The sequence below is a fragment of the Hemiscyllium ocellatum genome, chromosome 45 (genome assembly GCF_020745735.1).
Source record: "Hemiscyllium ocellatum isolate sHemOce1 chromosome 45, sHemOce1.pat.X.cur, whole genome shotgun sequence".
Classification (NCBI taxonomy): Eukaryota; Metazoa; Chordata; class Chondrichthyes; order Orectolobiformes; family Hemiscylliidae; genus Hemiscyllium; species Hemiscyllium ocellatum.
The window spans coordinates 6724357-6743046 of NC_083445.1; the positions used below are offsets into that span (position 1 = coordinate 6724357).

The 18690-nt window shown below is 42.9% G+C and overlaps 1 protein-coding gene across 1 annotated transcript in view; it reads right to left on the bottom strand.

Annotated features, from left to right (window-relative positions):
- LOC132835853 (complement C3-like) overlaps positions 1-18690 on the bottom strand; it is a 142535-nt gene that overhangs the window by 25828 nt on the left and 98017 nt on the right. Inside the window, 7 exon segments of the mRNA XM_060854949.1 lie at positions 3504-3594; positions 6666-6725; positions 9012-9170; positions 12026-12195; positions 14082-14232; positions 15670-15759; positions 17353-17515. Coding sequence (XP_060710932.1) covers positions 3504-3594; positions 6666-6725; positions 9012-9170; positions 12026-12195; positions 14082-14232; positions 15670-15759; positions 17353-17515 — 884 coding nt within the window.

The window sequence follows — 18690 nt, forward strand, 5'->3', positions numbered from 1 at the left end:
AGTTTGATGCTGAAATTTTTAAAAATCTTACTGGAGGAGCATGACTCACTGAGTAAAATGGGCCTTGAGACAGAATCAAGGCCTGCCATGGTCATGCCCCCTACCCCTGCAGGTCGCATCTGAGTGACACGCATCAAGTGGGTGGCGACCTGGGTTAACCGTTTGCATGCCAAACAACCTTGTTAATGAGAAAAAGAACTTCACAAAAAAAAACCTTCAGACTTCGAAGCTTTTCAGATTTTGGAGTTATAGGTCGTCTACCTGTATTTTGAGAGGGTTGTAATTCAGTATGGTCCCACAAACACCAATGGTATAAAAGTCCAAGTCAGCTGATCTTCAGTGTTATTTCCAGATAACTGTTAACCAGGAAACTGGGAGAACGGGACTGTTCCTCTTTAAAGTGTGCGATACAATTATATCTGCTAGAGTGTGATGACAAGACCCTGATTCAAGATCTATTTGCCATCTACAAAGAACAAGTTAGCACTGTAATGAATAATCTTCTTTTGCCTGAAGGTGTGCAGTGCCCACAATGTTTTAGTGCATTCTTCCAGTCAGAGCTGTTCACTTTTTCAGCACCTCATTAACCACCTTAACCTTTTACTTTCACCATTAGCGACACATAATAGCAGCAAAATGATTCCCTCCAGTGTGGAAACTGGCCCTTCGGCCCAACCAGTCCACACTGACCCTCCGAAGAGTAACCCACCCAGACCCATTTCCCTCTGACTAACGCACCTAACACTATGGGCAATTTAGCATGGCCCATTCACCTGACCTACACATCTTTGGACTGTGGGAGGAAGCTGGAGCACCCGGAGGAAACCCATGCAGACACAGGGAGAACGTGCAAACTCCACACAGACAGTCGCCCGAGGCTGGAATTGAACTTGGGACTGTGGTGCTGCAGTCCTAACCACTGAGCCACCATGCCACCCATTTCCAAGGTAGCAGGCTCACTCAACTACATCTTCTAAACCCATGACCTATTCCATCTGAACAGACACGTGGGAACAGCAGCAACTTCAAGTTTAGCTTCCAGCCATCCGCCATCTTGACTTGGAATATATGTTGCAATTCCTTCGCGGGAACAGAGTCAAAGTCCTCAGCGTGTACCAACCACGGGATCCACAGCTTAACCACAGCTTACTACCATCTTCTTCACATGATCAGCATTTGAACACACAGTCAGCCCAAAAATCATGAAGTAGGGATTCTATAGTCCTCTGGCATCAGGTCATTACTAACAGAAAGGCCAATTATGGATAAAGAATTAACTATTTACAGGCTTACTTGAAGTGAGCCAATGGGTTATCCTGGGCTGAGGAACTCCTTTGCCTGTTCTTCCTTCCCATTTGCCTTCTTTCCATCAAAAGTATCTCCAGCGAGAGACCATTCAACTGTCCCAGCCACCCTCTGTCACCATTGCCAACTGCTGCTGGAGATCGCATTACATTCTCAAAAGCAATTAAGGAGTGGGCATCACACACTGGTCAACTTGCTCACACTTACACTGCATCTAAGAATAAATGAAAAATGCCTCTGCTTCCCAACCAGAGTAAAGTCATACCAACATCTAATCTGTCAAAGGCTTGTAGGTATTTCACTGAGATAATGGTTTTCCATTCTAACTTCCATGAAATATAGACTGCAAACTATTAAAGGGGCTATGGTAGAGTACTGCTCGCCATTAACATAAGGACAAGTGCAAACAGGGTGTGAGGGGCCTTCAGAAAGTGCAGTAGAGGCTTACCAGGATAGCTCCAGAGTTGGGGGATTTTAGTCACTAACATTGGATGAAAGAAACTGGAGCATAAAGTGGATATTTTCTCATCAACCAGTTCAGAGATGCTGTTACTCACCCCTGTAGCAGGTGAGACTTGAACCTGGGTCACCTGGTTGAGAGGGAGGGACATTATCACTGCACCACAAGAACCTCTTAGAGTAAAAGGCATTGAGTGAGGGGATATTTGATAGAATGTGAGAAATAATGATACATTTCGATCAAGTAGCCAATGAAAACCATGTCCATGAACCTATGGTACAAGGACTACAGGACTGCGTGAGGACAAGTGCAAGGGGTCAGATGTTCAATGCAGTTTTGGGAAACCAACACCTGACCCATGCCTCAACTGTGTCACTCAAATAGTGGTTCCAGGAGGCAAGGACTGACTGCCTGGCACCAGTGAGAAAGGTATGCAGCAGCCATGATGGAGCCCATCACTAACTTGGTGAGTAGAGCAGGCAGCTCCCCAGAGGGGCAGCACCATTAGTCAGGGGTGGGGGAGGGGGCAGGAAGTGGCCATGTTGCAGCACTTGACACAGCTCAAACAGCTGATGAAACAGCAGCTTTCAACAAATATATGGAAGCTTCCTTGTGTTCTCACAGTGAACACAATATGCACTCGGGTTTTCTGGGTTAATTTATTTGATCTTTGAAAATGTCAGTACTTATTGCCATCCTGAATTGCCCTTAAAGTAGCAGCTAATTCGACGCAAAAGATGACAATCTGGTGTCAAATGTTCATAACATATTGCCAACAGTTTAGATTCACACATAGGTCAGGCTCAAATAAAGACAGCAGATTTACTGCACAACCAGAAAGGTTTTCCAATGACTATCTGGTCAGGGAGTCAATCGGGGAGACTAGGACCTGTGCGAATAGCTTTATAATTAGAGGGGGCAATTTAGAATGGAAATGAGGAGACATTTCTTCAGCCAGAGAGTGGTGGGCCTGTGGAATTCATTGCCACGGAGCGCAGTCGTGACCGGGACATTAAATGTCTCCAAGGCAGAGATTGATAAATTCTTGATCTCGCAAGGAATTAAAGGCTAGGGGGAGAGTACGGGTCAGTGGTGTTGAAATGCCCAAATGGCCTTACTTCCACTCTTCTGTCTTATCGTCGTTTGATAGTCACCCTTATTAACAATTATGCACTAAATTTATTTTGTTAACTGTTGAAATATCATTCAGGCCTCAAGTTTGCATATCCAATAACGTGACCATGAATATTACCAATTCATTAGCTACCTCTCATCATTTAGATTGGATTCCAATGTTACACAGCAAACAGAAGTATCTCATCATATTTTTTGATTGGGGGACAAGAGTGGCACAGTGGTTAGCACTGCTGCCTCACAGCACCAGGGACCTGGGTTCAATTCCCGCCTCAGGCGACTGACTGTGTGGAGTTTGCACATTCTCCCCGTGTCTGTGTGGGTTTCCTCCGGGTGCTCCGGTTTCCTCCCACAGTCCAAAGATGTGCGGGTCAGGTGAATTGGCCATGCTAAATTGCCCGTAGTGTTAGGTAAGGGGTAAATGTAAGGGTATGGGTGGGTTTCGCTTCGGCGGGTCGGTGTGGACTTGTTGGGCCGAAGGGCCTGTTTCCACACTGTAAGTCTAGTCTAATCTAAAGAGATGCTAGAATGTTTCTTCTTGTGAACAATATTACCAGGTAAGTTCCCTGTGAGAAATAACAAGCACGGGACAGCTTGTACTCACCTTGAGGCACCTCTCCCACAGTAATGTGTAAATCAAAGTTCTTGCATTCTTTGGCGACCTTCGATAATTGAGCATAGTAACGAGTTAAAACCTATACAGCAAAAGAAAAATGGTGGTCATTTAGGAAGGCATTACATGCAAAATATTAACATCAGTCAAATCTTCTCATGTCCAGGGTAGAGGAATCAGCAGGAGTATCTGTGTTGCATATCGGGATACAGTGGGATCCCTGCATAGCCAAATGCGTGGGTCATTCAAATGGGTAATGGGCAGATTTGTACTGCCCAGAATCCTCCATCCATGTCTCCAACACTAAGCTAAGGGTTGGAGATTTAGGTCACGTGGAGTCATGTGGGAAATCAAGCAGGGAGATGTTAAGCTGATTGGAACTTAGGTCAGAGGGATTAGCCAGTGCAACTGAATTGAACACCGCTATCAATTCCCTTAACCACACCCTCGTAAACCAACTGAAATCCAATCAAACACTGACCTGATTTCCCAACTTGAACTGACTGTCCAACAGCCCCAACACCCTCCCCTCTCCCTTTTGTAAATGAGTGCCGTTTGTGCCTTTACTGTAAAGGTTTTAACAGGCCCCATACCTATTTTCGCACTCCACTCACCCTCTCGTAGTCCTGCCCATTCACTCACCCGCTCCTCATTCACTCATTAACCACTCATTGGCCACCCATTCACTTGCATACCAGCGAATCTATCGACAAACTCGCAATCATTCTTTGAAAAGCATGAGACCTCTAATAATTTGAATGTAGCAGCTCATGGTGTGAAAAGAGAGCACTGCTCTTTCCTACCCTCCATCATCACCCTGGATAGGTTGTACTGCACCTTATCTGCTTCAGGCAAGATTGGAAATCCCAGCTGAAAACAGGCAGGAAACTTTGCTGCCAATGGCAATTCACTCTGAGTGGAAATCTGGGGGACTATCGTTTGCACAATCCCTCCCAAGTCACCCTAATTTGGAATGTTATTAATTGTCACTGGTTCAAAATCTGGAATCTGCAATGCATGGACATAAAATTACAGAGTTGTTACAGCACAGAGGAATGTTGTCTCGAGGAATTAAGGGCTACGGCTGATAAGTGGAGTTGAAATGCCCATCAGCCATGATTGAATGGCGGAGTGGCCTCGATGGGCCGAATGGCCTTACTTCCACTCCTATGTCTTATGGTCTTATAGAAGGAGGTCACTGTGCCTGCACTGGTTCTATTATCGAGGACCAATCTCCTCCATTTCCCCATAATCCTGCACTAAGACTGTGGTGCTGGAAAAGTACAGCAGGTCAGGCAGCATCCGAGGAGCAGGAGAATCGACGTTTCGGGCATAAGCCCTTTATCAGGAATGAGTATCATTCAAGCCTTCATTCCCGTTGAACGGTTTATGCCCGAAACGTCGATTCTCCTGCTCCGCAGACGCTGCCTGACCTGCTGTGCTTTACCAGCACCACACTCTCGACTCTGATCTCCAGCGTCTGCAGTCCTCAGTTTCTCCCATAATCCTGTGCACCATCTCTCTCCAAATAATCATCCAATGCCTTCCAGAATGCCGTAACTGAATCGAATCTGCCTCCACTACATTTCCAAGCAATGCACCCTAATTACTCGCTGCACAGAAGGGCTTATTTTTCTGACAAAACCCTTTCTATGCTTGCTCATCCCTAACAGGGTCGGAGTGACATCTCACATCATCTCAAGGGCAACTTGGGAAGGTCAATCCAAATTGCCAGTCAAACTGCTGCCCACATCCCAAGAATAAATTAGAAAGCTGCTCACTTGGTCTGTAGAAGCATTTTCAGATTAGATTCCCTCCAGTATGGAAACAGACCATTCGGCCCAACAAGTCCAAACTGACCCTCCGAAGACTATCCCACCCAGACCCATCCCCTTACCTTTACCCCTAATTAATGCACCTAACACTGTGGGCAATTTAGCATGGTCAAATTCACCTGATCTGCACATCTTTGGACTGTGGGAGGAAACCGGAGCACCCAGAGGAAACCCACGCAGACACAGGGGAGAATGTGCAAACTCCACACAGACAGTTGCCCGAGGCTGGAATGCAGTGCTAACCACTGAGCCACCGTGCCACCCCGACCATGTGTGATACAAAAAGACAACAACCATTTCTGAAACAAATGCAACTTATTTCAACTGAAATCTTCCAAAAGCTGGAATTATCTGTTGAAGGAGTTTGTTCCTGTTTTGCAAAGGAGACCGGGTGGTTTTCCGTACTACCACAGCCCAGTTTGGCCTGAATTTACGTTTGATTGATGCTTTAATAGTACAATGCAACTATTTTCTGTTAGACGCAGAATAGTTTAGGTGTTCTAGTCTCAATGCAGGTAAGATGGATTCAAGGCAGTAGGGAGAAGATGCAACAGCAATTCACCAGAGTTATCCCAGAGCTGAGTGGAGGTACTATTCTTGAAAAGGGAAGGTTACTGGGTGACCTGCTTGAGGCGTTTCACAGAGGCGATGGGGCACAGAGAGAACCCTTTATTTCTGCACTCGCTCTCTGAGCATTTTAACTTTGTGCTAAGCTGCTGCTCTTTCCCCATACTGCCTCTGCTTAAAATAACCACCCAATGGTTTCACCGGTGCCTCAGCTGAAAATGCCTCCACTGTATTTCCAAGCAGTGCGTTCCAACCTTAACACTGTTTGAAATAGCTTTTCTCTCACCCCACACTTGCATCTTTCGCTGTCCTTTCCGGGAACACTTTCTCACTATCCAATCTGCCCAGGTTTCCCATGATTTTGTTCCAGCAGAACTCTTCCCAGCCTTTTCTCCAGTCTCACCTTCTCCAACCTTTCCTCATGACATTCCTCATTCCTGGAACATTGCTTGCAAACCTCTTCCACACTCTCTCCAATGCATTCACCCCCTGCCCTATAGTACGGTACTCGGAACTGTACAAAACTCCAGCTGAAATTGAGCCAGCATCTTCGACAATTTCAGCATAATCTCCTTGCTGTTGTACTCTATTCCCCATTTGTGAAATCCCTTCCTGCCCTGTACTACCAAGTGACTACTTGGATACCATTTAACATACCATCCTCAGCGATGAAGGGATCACTACAACATGAACTAAAATCTGCTGGCAATACAGAGCTCTCAAATAATCAGCGCTTGGAACCAACACCCACCTTCAACGTTCCTTGTCCTTTTCCTTTCGCTTTCACTGTAAACTTCCCAATGTTCTTCATCTGAAACGTGGATGACGCAGATTAGCCATTTACCCAGATATCATGTCAACTTAACACAACAAAAACTGTAAAGGAACAAATCATTCCTTTGATTTGTCAATGAGAATGGCTTCATTTTTTAGTGCTGAAAATGTGTTGCTGGAAAAGCGCAGCAGGTCAGGCAGCATTCAAGGAACAGGAAATTCGACGTTTCGGGCATAAGCCCTTCATCAGACCATCAATTTTTAATGGTCAGTAAACTGGGAATGACAATAAAAAATGGAAAGGCTGTCTGTTGGTTTTCAATCTTTGTTCTCAGGATGACATGGCCTTGGGAATTAAAGGGAGCCTTCTTTTACATTCCTGTAATTTTTGAAGTGATGGTGGTCTCACCGTGGTACCATTAGATTAGATTACTTACAGTGTGGAAACAGGCCCTTCAGCCCAACAAGTCCACACTGACCCGCCACCCACCCATTCCCCTACATTTGCCCCTTTACCTAACACTACGGGCAATTTAGCTTGGCCAATTCACCTGCCCTACACATCTTTGGACTGTGGGAGGAAACCGGAGCATCCGGAGGGAACCCACACAGACACGGGGAGAATGTGCAAACTCCACACAGACAGTCACCTGAGTCAGGAATTGAACCCGGGTCTCTGGCGCTGTGAGGTAGCAGTGCTAACCACTGTGCCACCGTGCTGCCCATTACATTAGGATTGAAGTGCAAATTAAGATGGTCCAACTCTTCTCATTCATCACACTGGGTGGTTGTTTACCAGGGTGAGCGTTACCGTTCAGGCAAATACAGTGAATTGCTGCGACACAACATTTACTTCATATACCTCAGTTCATGTGAAGGTTGAGGAGTTCAATCTAAAGTCTGAGTGCCAAACAAGCAAACTGCTTTCTCTCAGACGCTCAGTTTCTTGAGTGATGCGTGGTTCCACACATAAAGCTGCACAAAGGTGCTGCACCCAACGTGAGTGTCTTGGATGTTGGAGAGATTTTGGGGAATCAGCAACAGAACCAGTTAAGATGGAATGCAGTCTCAGACCTGCTCTGAATAATGGTCAGCGAGTCCAAAACATTAGTTCTGTTTTCTCTCTCCACAGACGCTGCCAGGCTTGTTGGGTTTCTCCAGGAGTTCCTGTTTCAGGTTTCCAGCACCCACAGTTCATTGCTCTACATTACGTTAATCTCTCTGGTCTGGTTGTAAGGTTTGGTCCACTTTTAGCCTCATCATGTATCAATGATGGGAACTGAATAATACTCAGTTCATGGAGGACCGACAGGGGTATACTGAGATTTTTCTTGTTAGAGACGTTCATTGCCTTACATTTGTGGCAGCAATGTTTGTTGGCTGCAGCCTTGAGGTTCCTGGGGAACAGGTCCTGCTCCTCGGATGCTGCCTGACCGGCTGTGCTTTTCCAGCGCCACACTTTTCAACTCTGAGCCCAGCATCTGCAGTGCTCACTCTCTCCCCACAGCTTTGTGGTTGTAGGGTACGGGTGTATGTTGTTGGGGGCAGCTTCAAACATTCCAGGAACTGTGAATGGGGTGAAACACTTGCGAAACTGTCAGCAAAAAGACTCCACCTTCTGACTACTTTTCAGTTCATATTACCATAAGTTGAGGAAACATCACAGACCAGACTCAAGAGGCTGAATGGCCTATTCCTGTTCCTATGCCCCTGTGAAACAGTATTTGCTTCTCATTCTACAGGTGCTGCCGGATCTACTGAATATTTCTCACATTTTGCCATTTTTATTTCATCAAGTCAGCACTTTCAGAATGTGGTTTTTGAAGGTGCTGCTGCAGGGATCCAGAAGCCTGGACAAAACAAACTTGACAGACAAGTTCAAATACCTGCTCCAGGAGATATGAGATGCTTTGTGAAGATTTCCGCTCCACTACGGTGACCTCGCCATGCAGAACTGCCAACTCCTGAGATAGCCGACACTGAAATTGTCGGCTGAGCAAAACATGATTTAAGCATCATAGCGACTGGAAACATGTCTGCAGTGCATGTTCATGAGGTCAGATGAATGAAGATGCTGTGAAACATGAATGCAGGCGCAGACCAGGAGGAATGAATGACCCAATTCTCCACAGCCAACTCACCGCAACATAATGCAAAGTGAGTTAATACACTGGAGAGAGCAATATTATTACACTGAGAAACAGGTGCAAATGCAAAAATTCCAATGTATATGCTCAAAACAACAGGAGGCACAAATGCCCATTTAGGGTAGGTCAAACATAATTGTGTTAAAATAAACTTTCAACATTATCCAATAACTAACCTCTTCTGTTTTGGTGACATATCTATTTGCTGAGCTAAAACGCCATGGAACAGGAAGTGCCCGACCAGGAATGCTTACGACAACATCCAAATCAATTTCCTTCTCCTGAGGGACATTTGCCTGGTAATCGGTCAGAGCTTGTAAAACAACCATTGTCACCTTCATTTGGAAGGAGGATGGTGAAAAGAGGGAAAAAAATATCGTCAAATATATTTAAGTAAGTGAAAGTTGAAAATGTCTTGTTAAAGCAATAAGACTGAATAATCAATTTCTTTTTGAGCTTCAATTACAAGTCTTGGAGAAAAATTAAGAGGTTCCAGGAGAAATCTTCAAAAATGGCAAAACTTATGACCCCACCTGACATTATATTTTTACAAGTCAGATCAGAAGTTTATCGCACAAAAGAAAATCAAGTAAAATAATTACATAAAACACAAGTTTCAAAGTTTGGAAAAATACAGTAAAGTTATAATGACATTAAATCCAAAGGCACCTCTTCACTTCCAGATCGAATTCCCTTCGAGAAAATATCCATAGCACTTACTTTAACTCCAACTTCACCTCAAATCTTGAGAATCTAATAACCTTTTCCTAGAGTCCAAAAACTTTCTGAGCTCCAAATAATCCCTTCAGGATTTTAACCAAATATCTCTGGTCTGGAATTTTGCCTAGATCCTTTCCTCTGAGATAATCAACTTCTTAACAGTTCTAACTAACTCCCCTCCTCAGGAGTAACTGCTTAGCACACCTGGCTTCATTCAGGTCCACAGAGCTGCCAAACCAAATCATGAATAACATGTTTTTCTTCAAGTTATGGGTATTTTCTTTAACCAAAAGGGAAAAAAAGTCAATTTTTAAACTGAAGCCAAAAGCATAACTATTTACATCGCTTACTCATAAAGCCTTCTATACAAACACATTCCCATTAGCTCTTTGGGACTATCTTTGTCAATGTTCTTTCTGTTAAAAGTCATAATGGCTATAGGAAAACGTACAAGTTAATCATTAAACCCTTCAGACACAGAAAACCCACTTGCCCTTGGAAATTGGTGGTGAGCTGCCTTCATAAACCACTGCAGTCCATGTAGTGCATATACACCCAAAGTACTGTGGAGTGGGAATTCTGGGCTTAGTGTCATTTCAAATCAGGGTGGCGTGTGACAAGGAAGGAACTTGTAGGTGTGATACTCCAATGGACCTCCTGCCCTTTATCTTCTCGGAGCTAGATCACAAATCTGCAACTTTTGCAAGTGATAGAATAATAATTTTACGCTGTTTCATATGAATGATCACTTTTGATGCGTTTTGACCTTCCAATCATTTTCGCCTCTGATTAGAGGGAAACTTATAGGTGAGTGACCATTCTTACAAGCTACAGTGGATACCTACTGGGGAAGTGAAATGCTGACAAATAAAACTGGATTGTATTGTCAAGTTAAGGGGTAATAATTCTTTACATTTATGAAATGATGGTATGTATCAATTAGTCACTGAAAACTGTGTCAGCTTGACTCAGGTAGATGCATTTTTTTTAATGTGTAGGTTGACCAAGTACTGAATTAGACTGATCAGTGCAGCACTGTAAGAGGTGGCTGCATTATCAGGAATCCATCCCTTCTGGAATAAATAAAATTAGCTTGAGTCAAATATACTAGTTTCATTGTGTTTGAAAGACTAGGTGAAAGATTTCCATTGAAATTCAGTAAAAGAGAATCACTGCTAAATCTCATTTCAACATTGCAATTCCCATCAACATTTTGGGTGTGCAGAAATCTGGGCAGAGGTTCTTGAACATTTTGAAATTGGTGGAAGTACGTTATTCAGTCCAGTTGCTGTCACTTGACCTCAGTGACCATGGATACAAGGTTTAACAGTCTGCCAACATTGCAGAAGCAGGTGGAGTGTGTCAAGAGTAAATGATTATGTGGGCCAATATTTCACTAGTTAGGCCACCTTTGGAACACTGCATTCAATTCTGGTCTCCGTGCTTTAGGAAGGATGTTGTAAAACTTGAAAGGGTTCAGAAAAGATTTACAAGAATATTGCCAACATTGGAGGGTTTGAGCTATAGGGCGAGGCTGAATAGGCTAGGGCTACTTTCCCTGGAGGGGTAACCTTATAGAAGTTTATAAAGTCATGAGGGCATGGATAGGGTGAATAGACATGGTCTTTTTCCCAGGGTAAGGGAGTCTAAAAGTAGAGGGCATAGGTTTAGGGTGAGAGGGGAAAGATTTAAAAGGGACATAAGGGGCAACTTTTCACATAGAGGGTGATGCATGTATGGAATGAGCTGCCAGAGGAAGTGGTGGAGGCTGGTACAATGACAACATTTAAAAGGTTTCTGGATGGGTATATGAATAGGAAGGATTTGGAGGGATATGGGCAAGGGCTGGCAGGTGGGATAGATTAGGTTGGGATATCTTGGACAAGTTGAACGGAAGGGTCTGTTTCCATGCTGTACATCTCTATGACTCTTTCCTTTCACGACAATCTGAGAAAACACTAGCTGGGTGTTCATTGCAACAGGCTCTGTTGCAGTTAGGTGATGACCATGCTTTCTCCAGGTGAGCCTCCCAAATAGAATTATTAAAGTGAACCTGATGTATGTAAACATCCCAGATCAAGAACACATCGTTATAGTGAGGGGAAGCCCACGCACTCTTTCACAGCAGTGTGCAAGTGTCCTTCTGTACTGTACTTTGGGATTCTCTGGGCATTCTAGTTAACTCTGCTCTACAATCAACATCCAAAAAACAAACACCAAATCATGATTTTGCTCAGGTTTATCAGATCTTGTGGCTCTTATGCACCACAATAGTTTGAAAACACTGCCCAATGAACTCCCTTAGCTGTCTGAAAGATGGGCTGAACATCTATAAAAAGCTTTCTTCTTTAGAAGCCTTTGGTGATTTCTTGTTTGATAGCAACACAACAGACAGGTTTAACATCTCACTCTCCAAGACTCCTGCTAAACATTGCTAATTTTCCCAAGAGTTTATGACAAATGTTGCAACCTGTGTGCTTCTGTAGCCACCTTCAAACTCGCTCCTACGAGACAACCATTTTACTAATTTGCCAGCTTTGTCAAATTCCTTAAACTGCACAAGTGTGAGAAGGGAATATCCTGTAGTCTCAACTGTGTAGAAAAAGTTGTCTTTACTGGTATCTGTCCAGTACGATTGTTCTAAAAGGTACAGAGAAAGAAGAAGTTAAAATGGTGATCATTCAAAGTAAGTGTGTCAATCATTTCAAATTTGATTTTATTGTCATGTGTACTCAAGTTCAAAAGTACCAAACATAGCAGCATCTTAGGTACAAGTATGTAAATACAGAATCTTAAAAACAATGTAGAAAGAAGGGACAGTTAAAAGTTAATGTTGCAGTAATTATGGGATAGCATAAAACATATGAACAAAGGTTGAAAATTACACATTGAGGAGAAAGTGAGGACTGCAGATGCTGGGGATCAGAGCTGAAAATGTGTCGCTGGAAAAGCGCAGCAGGTCAGGCAGCATCCAAGGAGCAGGAGAATCGCCATTTCGGGCATGAGCCCTTCTTCATTCCTGAAGATGCTGCAGATCAGATGACGGTATTCTGAAGAAGGGCTCATGCCCGAAACGTCGATTCTCCTGCTCCTTGGATGCTGCCTGACCTGCTGCGCTTTTCCGGCAACACATTTTCAGCTCTGAAAGTTACACATTGCAGACCTTCTTGGTTTTGAAGAGAAAATAAAAAAATTAAACTTAAAGTTCAAACACTACAGTCTTTCTTAAGTCTTTGGCTGGCAATAAACTGGTCAAGAGTATGGTACTGGAAAAGCACAGCAGGTCAGACAGCATCTGAGGAGGAGGAGAGTCGACGTTCTGGGCATAAGCCCTTCATCAGAATACCTTCATCTGATCTGCAGCATCTGCAATCCTTACTTTCTCCTGGTGATAAACTGGTGTATGGTTCTCTTCCAAAAACAAACTTCCTTGGAGCAAATGTTTTGTCTTGTTCAGGCAGATTGGTACTTTACCTCCTTTTAAGTGCATTCTCAAGGAGACTGGGATTAGAATTCCAGGGGCAAGGCACTCCTGGGGAATTCCTCATCCCCTCTGAACAAGTGGAAGAGAGCAGGAGAAACAAAATCAACAGCCTCCTGTTTTGGAGCTTCGAAAAATTAGGCACAAATAATCCATTGGACAACGAACAGTAGGCATTCACTTTAAAATGAAATTTTGTTGATTTTGTTTTTTCTTCAGCCAACACAAAAAGCAACAGAAAGGGTTTCCCCACTGAAATGTTCCAGCAACACCTTCAGGATTCCTGCTAAGTTTCAAAACAATCTACAATAAGGGACAATTATTTTGCCTTTCTCCTCTGCTTATGGAGGTTCTGGTTAGACACACGAATGAAGAAATATTATATTTGCAATCATTAACACAGCCAAAGGGCAGATTCAATCTCCTCCTCTTCCTCCATCTCATTAGTCAGAACATATAGGCTTCCTAAACCAATAACAGTGCTGGAACTGAAATTACCATCTACTGACATCGCGGTAAATGTCTAAAAAGACTTACTGGTACTATTTTCTGTTCAAGCCTCCCAGTCTGAGCACAACTGATGCTGGGAGCTGTAGCATGGATGTTCCAGTGTTGGTGACCCAGAAAACAATATTTCACAGACATGAAACAGAATGGACTGAAACTGACTATCAGGTGTATTGCCAAATACGGTGATCACCCAGTCAACTCTGACTCAGTGGAATACAAACTGGGACCATGGAGTAAACCAGGCTGCTGCTTTGTCATGAGCCACTTTCACAATACTAAATAAACCAACTTCACTCCTGAACCTTCAATTACTGATCAGTTAAAGAGACAACGGTCACTATTTCATCAGTGCAGTGATTTCAGAACTTGAGTTCAGGTTACAGGATTGTAGCTTGCCTTTTTTCATCCTCAGCTTTCATTAACTGTAACGTTCATTTACTGAAAGATTCCCCAGATATACACAGCTAAACAAAATGTCAATACAAAGATTTGGAACTCTGGGAAAAATGTGTACACTGCTATGAATCAGACTTACCTCCTGAAGCAAATCTCATCAGGGTGTTCAGTTTGTTGATATTCAATAATGAGAGAGCATAGGCTGTTATCGCCACAGAATATGCTCTCTTCAGATTATCAATGCGGTTTTTCAGGTATTCTGCTGCTTTTGTGATACTGTCTTTATAATTCTGAAATTAACAAATCAAAATTGAATCAGAAAACTTTCCAATGAAATTTCATCAATTGTTACCAACTGGTGTATTGAGAAAATCTTTATGTTGGCAATATTAATTAAAACGCAAAATCAATTCTAACCTTGTTATTTCTCAGTATCTTGTTGGATTTTGAATAAGATATGAAAAGTTGAAAATAATAAATTTCCCTATATGTTTTTTTTAATTTATATGGAGTCCATCACAATTAAAAAGTATTGTAGGAAGATCTACTACATAGAGGCATAGAATGGACACTAAGGAAGAGTGAAGAATTTGTAGATGGAATTTAGAAAATCTTAGCACTTTATGCAATACTATACGAGAAAATAATCTCGTAGTGACGCCTTTATACTCACATCAAGACAGCAAGTGGGGCAGGCTATAAAACAGCTGTTTATAAGAACTATAGAAATCAACTATGCTCAACATCTCAGGATCACCAAATCCTACAGTATCATTCTTCATAATGCAGAAACAGCTTTACAAAACCAACATTGAATGAATGTGGAGTGCTGTTCTTCTCACCCACCTTTATCACTCTCAATGACCTAACTTTCAGTGTCACCCATACCCTCCCATTTATCCCCAGCCATCAATTCCACTTCTCCCTCTACACACCCTTCCCCACCTCCAGCCTACTGCTCCCAATCCCTTCTGCTACCGATTTACCTCCCTTATTCTATTGCCCATCCTCCTTATACAGCTCTGCACCACTCTTCCCCTGGGCTCCAATCTCTCTTTTGATCTTTAGCGTCCGTCATCAGTTACACTTTTCCCTGCATCCTTCAGGCTGAACATTAACTGTTCACGAAGTGTTGAATAGGCAAAGTGATAGTATCTCAGCATGGGCATTCGGACATGTGCCCTGTTCGCTCAGATCTCTGTAGGCAGGGTCACATTTACCAATAGTTCCTTGAGTCGAGTACTTAGCAATTATTTCCAAAGTTTATGTGCCGAATAATTGCCACTTAGGTGACATTACCAATGTCCCCAGGGCAGGATTGACTGGTACGAGAAGTCATAAGTTTGAAGATATTAGGAGGAAGGTATAAAGGAGACATCGGAGGTAGGTTCTTTATGCAGAGAGTTGTGAATGCATGGAATGCATTGTCATTGGGGACATTTAAGCGACTGCTGGACATGCACATGGATAGCAGTGAGTTGAGGGGTGCACAGGTTAAGTTACTATATTTTACATTAGGATGAAGTCTCAGCACAACATCGTGGGCCAAAGGGTCTGTTCTGTGCTGTACTTTTCTATGTTCTATGTTCTATGGTTGACTGCAGTGGACTTAAGAAAGAATTAAATTTTCAGTAGAGATAGTAGGAAATTGAAGATAAATTCAGTAATATTGCCTTGGAGACCACCATGTTATCTTACACGAACAAACGAGGCTCCTTTACCTCGACAAAAGGTGAACAAATAGCATCAGCCTTAAACATTGCAATGAGTACAAATGCAGTTAAGGAAGCATCATTTTCAGATCCACCAAGTTCCCCCTAAAGAAAACAAACACACAAGACATAAAACATATCAGTCAGGCACTTCCTCACATTAGAATTAGTCCTAATGTGTAAGCAGTGAAATGGATTGCTCGGCAAAGATTTGATTTAAAAGTCCAAAAAAAAAACTGACACAGAAATGTCTGACAATTAAGATCATAAATTAAAATGTAAAGCCTCAAATACATCTGAGGGAGCAACGTGGGCTATTTAGAACATCTAATTTAACATTTCAGGTCCAGTGACCCTGCTTTAAAAGTTCTGTTAAAAGTTCAGAGAGCTAAAAGGTCTTTTAACTCTGCTTTCTCTCTCCACAGATGCTGCCAGGCCTGCTGAGTTTCTGCAGCAATTTCAGTTTTTGTTTCTGATTTCCAGCCCCTGTAGTTCTTTGGGGTTATTTTTAAGAACAACTGAGTAAATCCAACAAAAATGTGAATTTTACATGACAAACATTTTAGAACCAAAGTCCTTACCAAGAAACTTATACCTTGACATTTACTTCTCTTGTTCGATTTTTGAACAAAGCATAAAGAGGCCGAACATTATAAATTTACCAAATAGCCCAAGAATTTTTTAGCATGATTTACAATGGAGCCCAGTCTAAATGCACTCCATTCGATGGTAGAGCCTCTTCTGTACTGTATGAGTCTATGATTTGGTGAACAAAGAATATGATGACAGATTTTGGAGAGGGAGTAGGAATGAAAGCAGAAAGATTTAGACACCAGGTCCAGAAGACCAGTGGGACAATGGTTAAAAGCATGTTCATCAGTGGTGGAGGGTGAAAGCAGGATGTACAAGTTATGGTGGGATAAGGCAGTCCTTAGCTGGAAAAGGATGAAAGGGGCAGTTAAAGGAAGTTTTGATGAAGGTGTTCAAAATCTTTCAGAGTATGGGTAGATTAAAAATGAATAAAGTGTTTCCAATGCCTTGAGCATCATTAAACAGAGGACTCAGTTTAAAGTTTGGCAAGTCAAAGAGGATTTTCATTATTAAATATAGTGAGTCACTTTGATCTGGAATGCACTACCTGGTGGATTGAGGGGAGCAGGTTTAACAGGAAATATCAGAAGAGAATTAGGGGATTCAGTGAAGGGGAGAAATTTGGGGTAAAAACAAAGAGCAGAGAGCAACTGGATAAATCTTTCAAAGAGGGTGGCACGGTGGCTCAGTGGTTAGCACTGCTGCCACACAGCGCCAGGGACCCGTGTTCGATTCCAGCCTCAGGTGCCCGTCCGTGTGGAGTTTGCACGTTCTTGCTGTGCCTGCGTGAGTTTCCTCCCGGTGCTCCGGTTTCCTCCCACGACCCAAAGATGTGCAGGTTAGGCGAATTGGCCATGCTAAATCGCCCGTAGTGGTCAGGGATGTGTAGGGTCAGGGGTAAATATCGAGTAAGGGGTCTGGGTGGGTTACTGTTCGGGGGGGTGGGGGGGGTTGAGGGGCCTGTTTCCACACTGTAGGGGTTCTATGAACTGGCACTGATGTGAGAGGCTGAATGGTCTCATTCTATGATTACATCTATTCATTCTATGATTGTCTTAATCCAGCCAGCCAGAATAATAGAGAATAAAAAAGAAACATGTAACATACAGTCATGGTTTTCAAATACAAAACAGGAGCATCTTCTTTGAAGTGACCGTCAAGAAGCTGTTTATTGTATATCAGCCACTTAGCAGCCTCACAAACACGTCTTGCATCAATTGTGATCAAATCTTGCGCCATCGCAACCACTTTCAGCACATATGCAGTCAGCCTGCAAAGGAAGGAAGTGAAAAAGAAGCTCACTATGAAACATTTCCTGGAGCAAAGTAATCGAAAGAAGCTTTTCCCACTGAAAAGGCCACTCTACGAAAATGATTCAGTGTTGAAATCCAAACAAATACTTTTTCCACCTAAATCTGGAGGACAACAGAAATTTTTTTTTTGGCCCAAATTCAACCTTTTGGTTTCCTGTCCAAATATCGGAAAAGGTAAGAGGTAAGGTCATCATAGTCCTGCTCTCTCACAAGAAAGAGAGACAATTGAAAGTCAATTACCTAGTGGTATTATCGTTAGGCTATTAGTCCAGAAATTCAGCTAATAACCTGGGGGACTGGACAGATGGCAGAATTCAAATGCCTTAAAACATATAGAATTAAGGGTCTAATGATAACCATGAGACGATTATTGGAATATCCCATCTGGTTCACTAATGTCCTTTAGGGAAGGAAACTGTCATCCTTATCTGGTCTGGCCTACACGTGACTCCAGACCACAGCAACATGGTTGACTCTTAACTGTCCTCTGGGACAATTAGTGATGGGCAACAAATGCTGGCCAAGAGACACTGACATCCCATGAGTGAATAAAAAAAACTGGTAATAGTTTAACCTGGGGGCTACCATGCCTCATGTGAGGGAAGACATTGGGAAGTAGAGTCCTTATGTTAACTTCAGGCTGGATGGGGCTGTTGGTATCATTGTGTATCATAAACCAGCTGTCCCGATAATGTTAATGGATAAAATATTTATACTGTTGAGTCTATGACAGAAAGAGTAAACACATTAAGGCAATTAGTTTTGATTTGACTCAGAGCAATAGAATTAAGATTTTTAAAAATTTATTCATTTTGTGAGATGTGGACATCGCTGGCTGGGCCTAGCATTTACTACCTGTCTCTAGTTGCCTCCCTGAGACAGTGGGGGTGAGCTGTCTTCTTGAACTGCTGGAGTCTACCTGCTGTGGGTTGACCCACAAAGCTGTTAGGGAGGGAATTCCAGGATTTTGATCCAGCAACAGTGAAGGAACAGCGATACATTTCCAAGTCAAGATGGTGAGTGGCTTGAAGGTGGTGGTGTTCCCATATATCTGCTGCCTTTGTCCTTCAAGGTGGAAGTGGTTATGGGTTCTGAAGGTGCTGTCTAAGGTGAATTCCTACAGTACATCTTA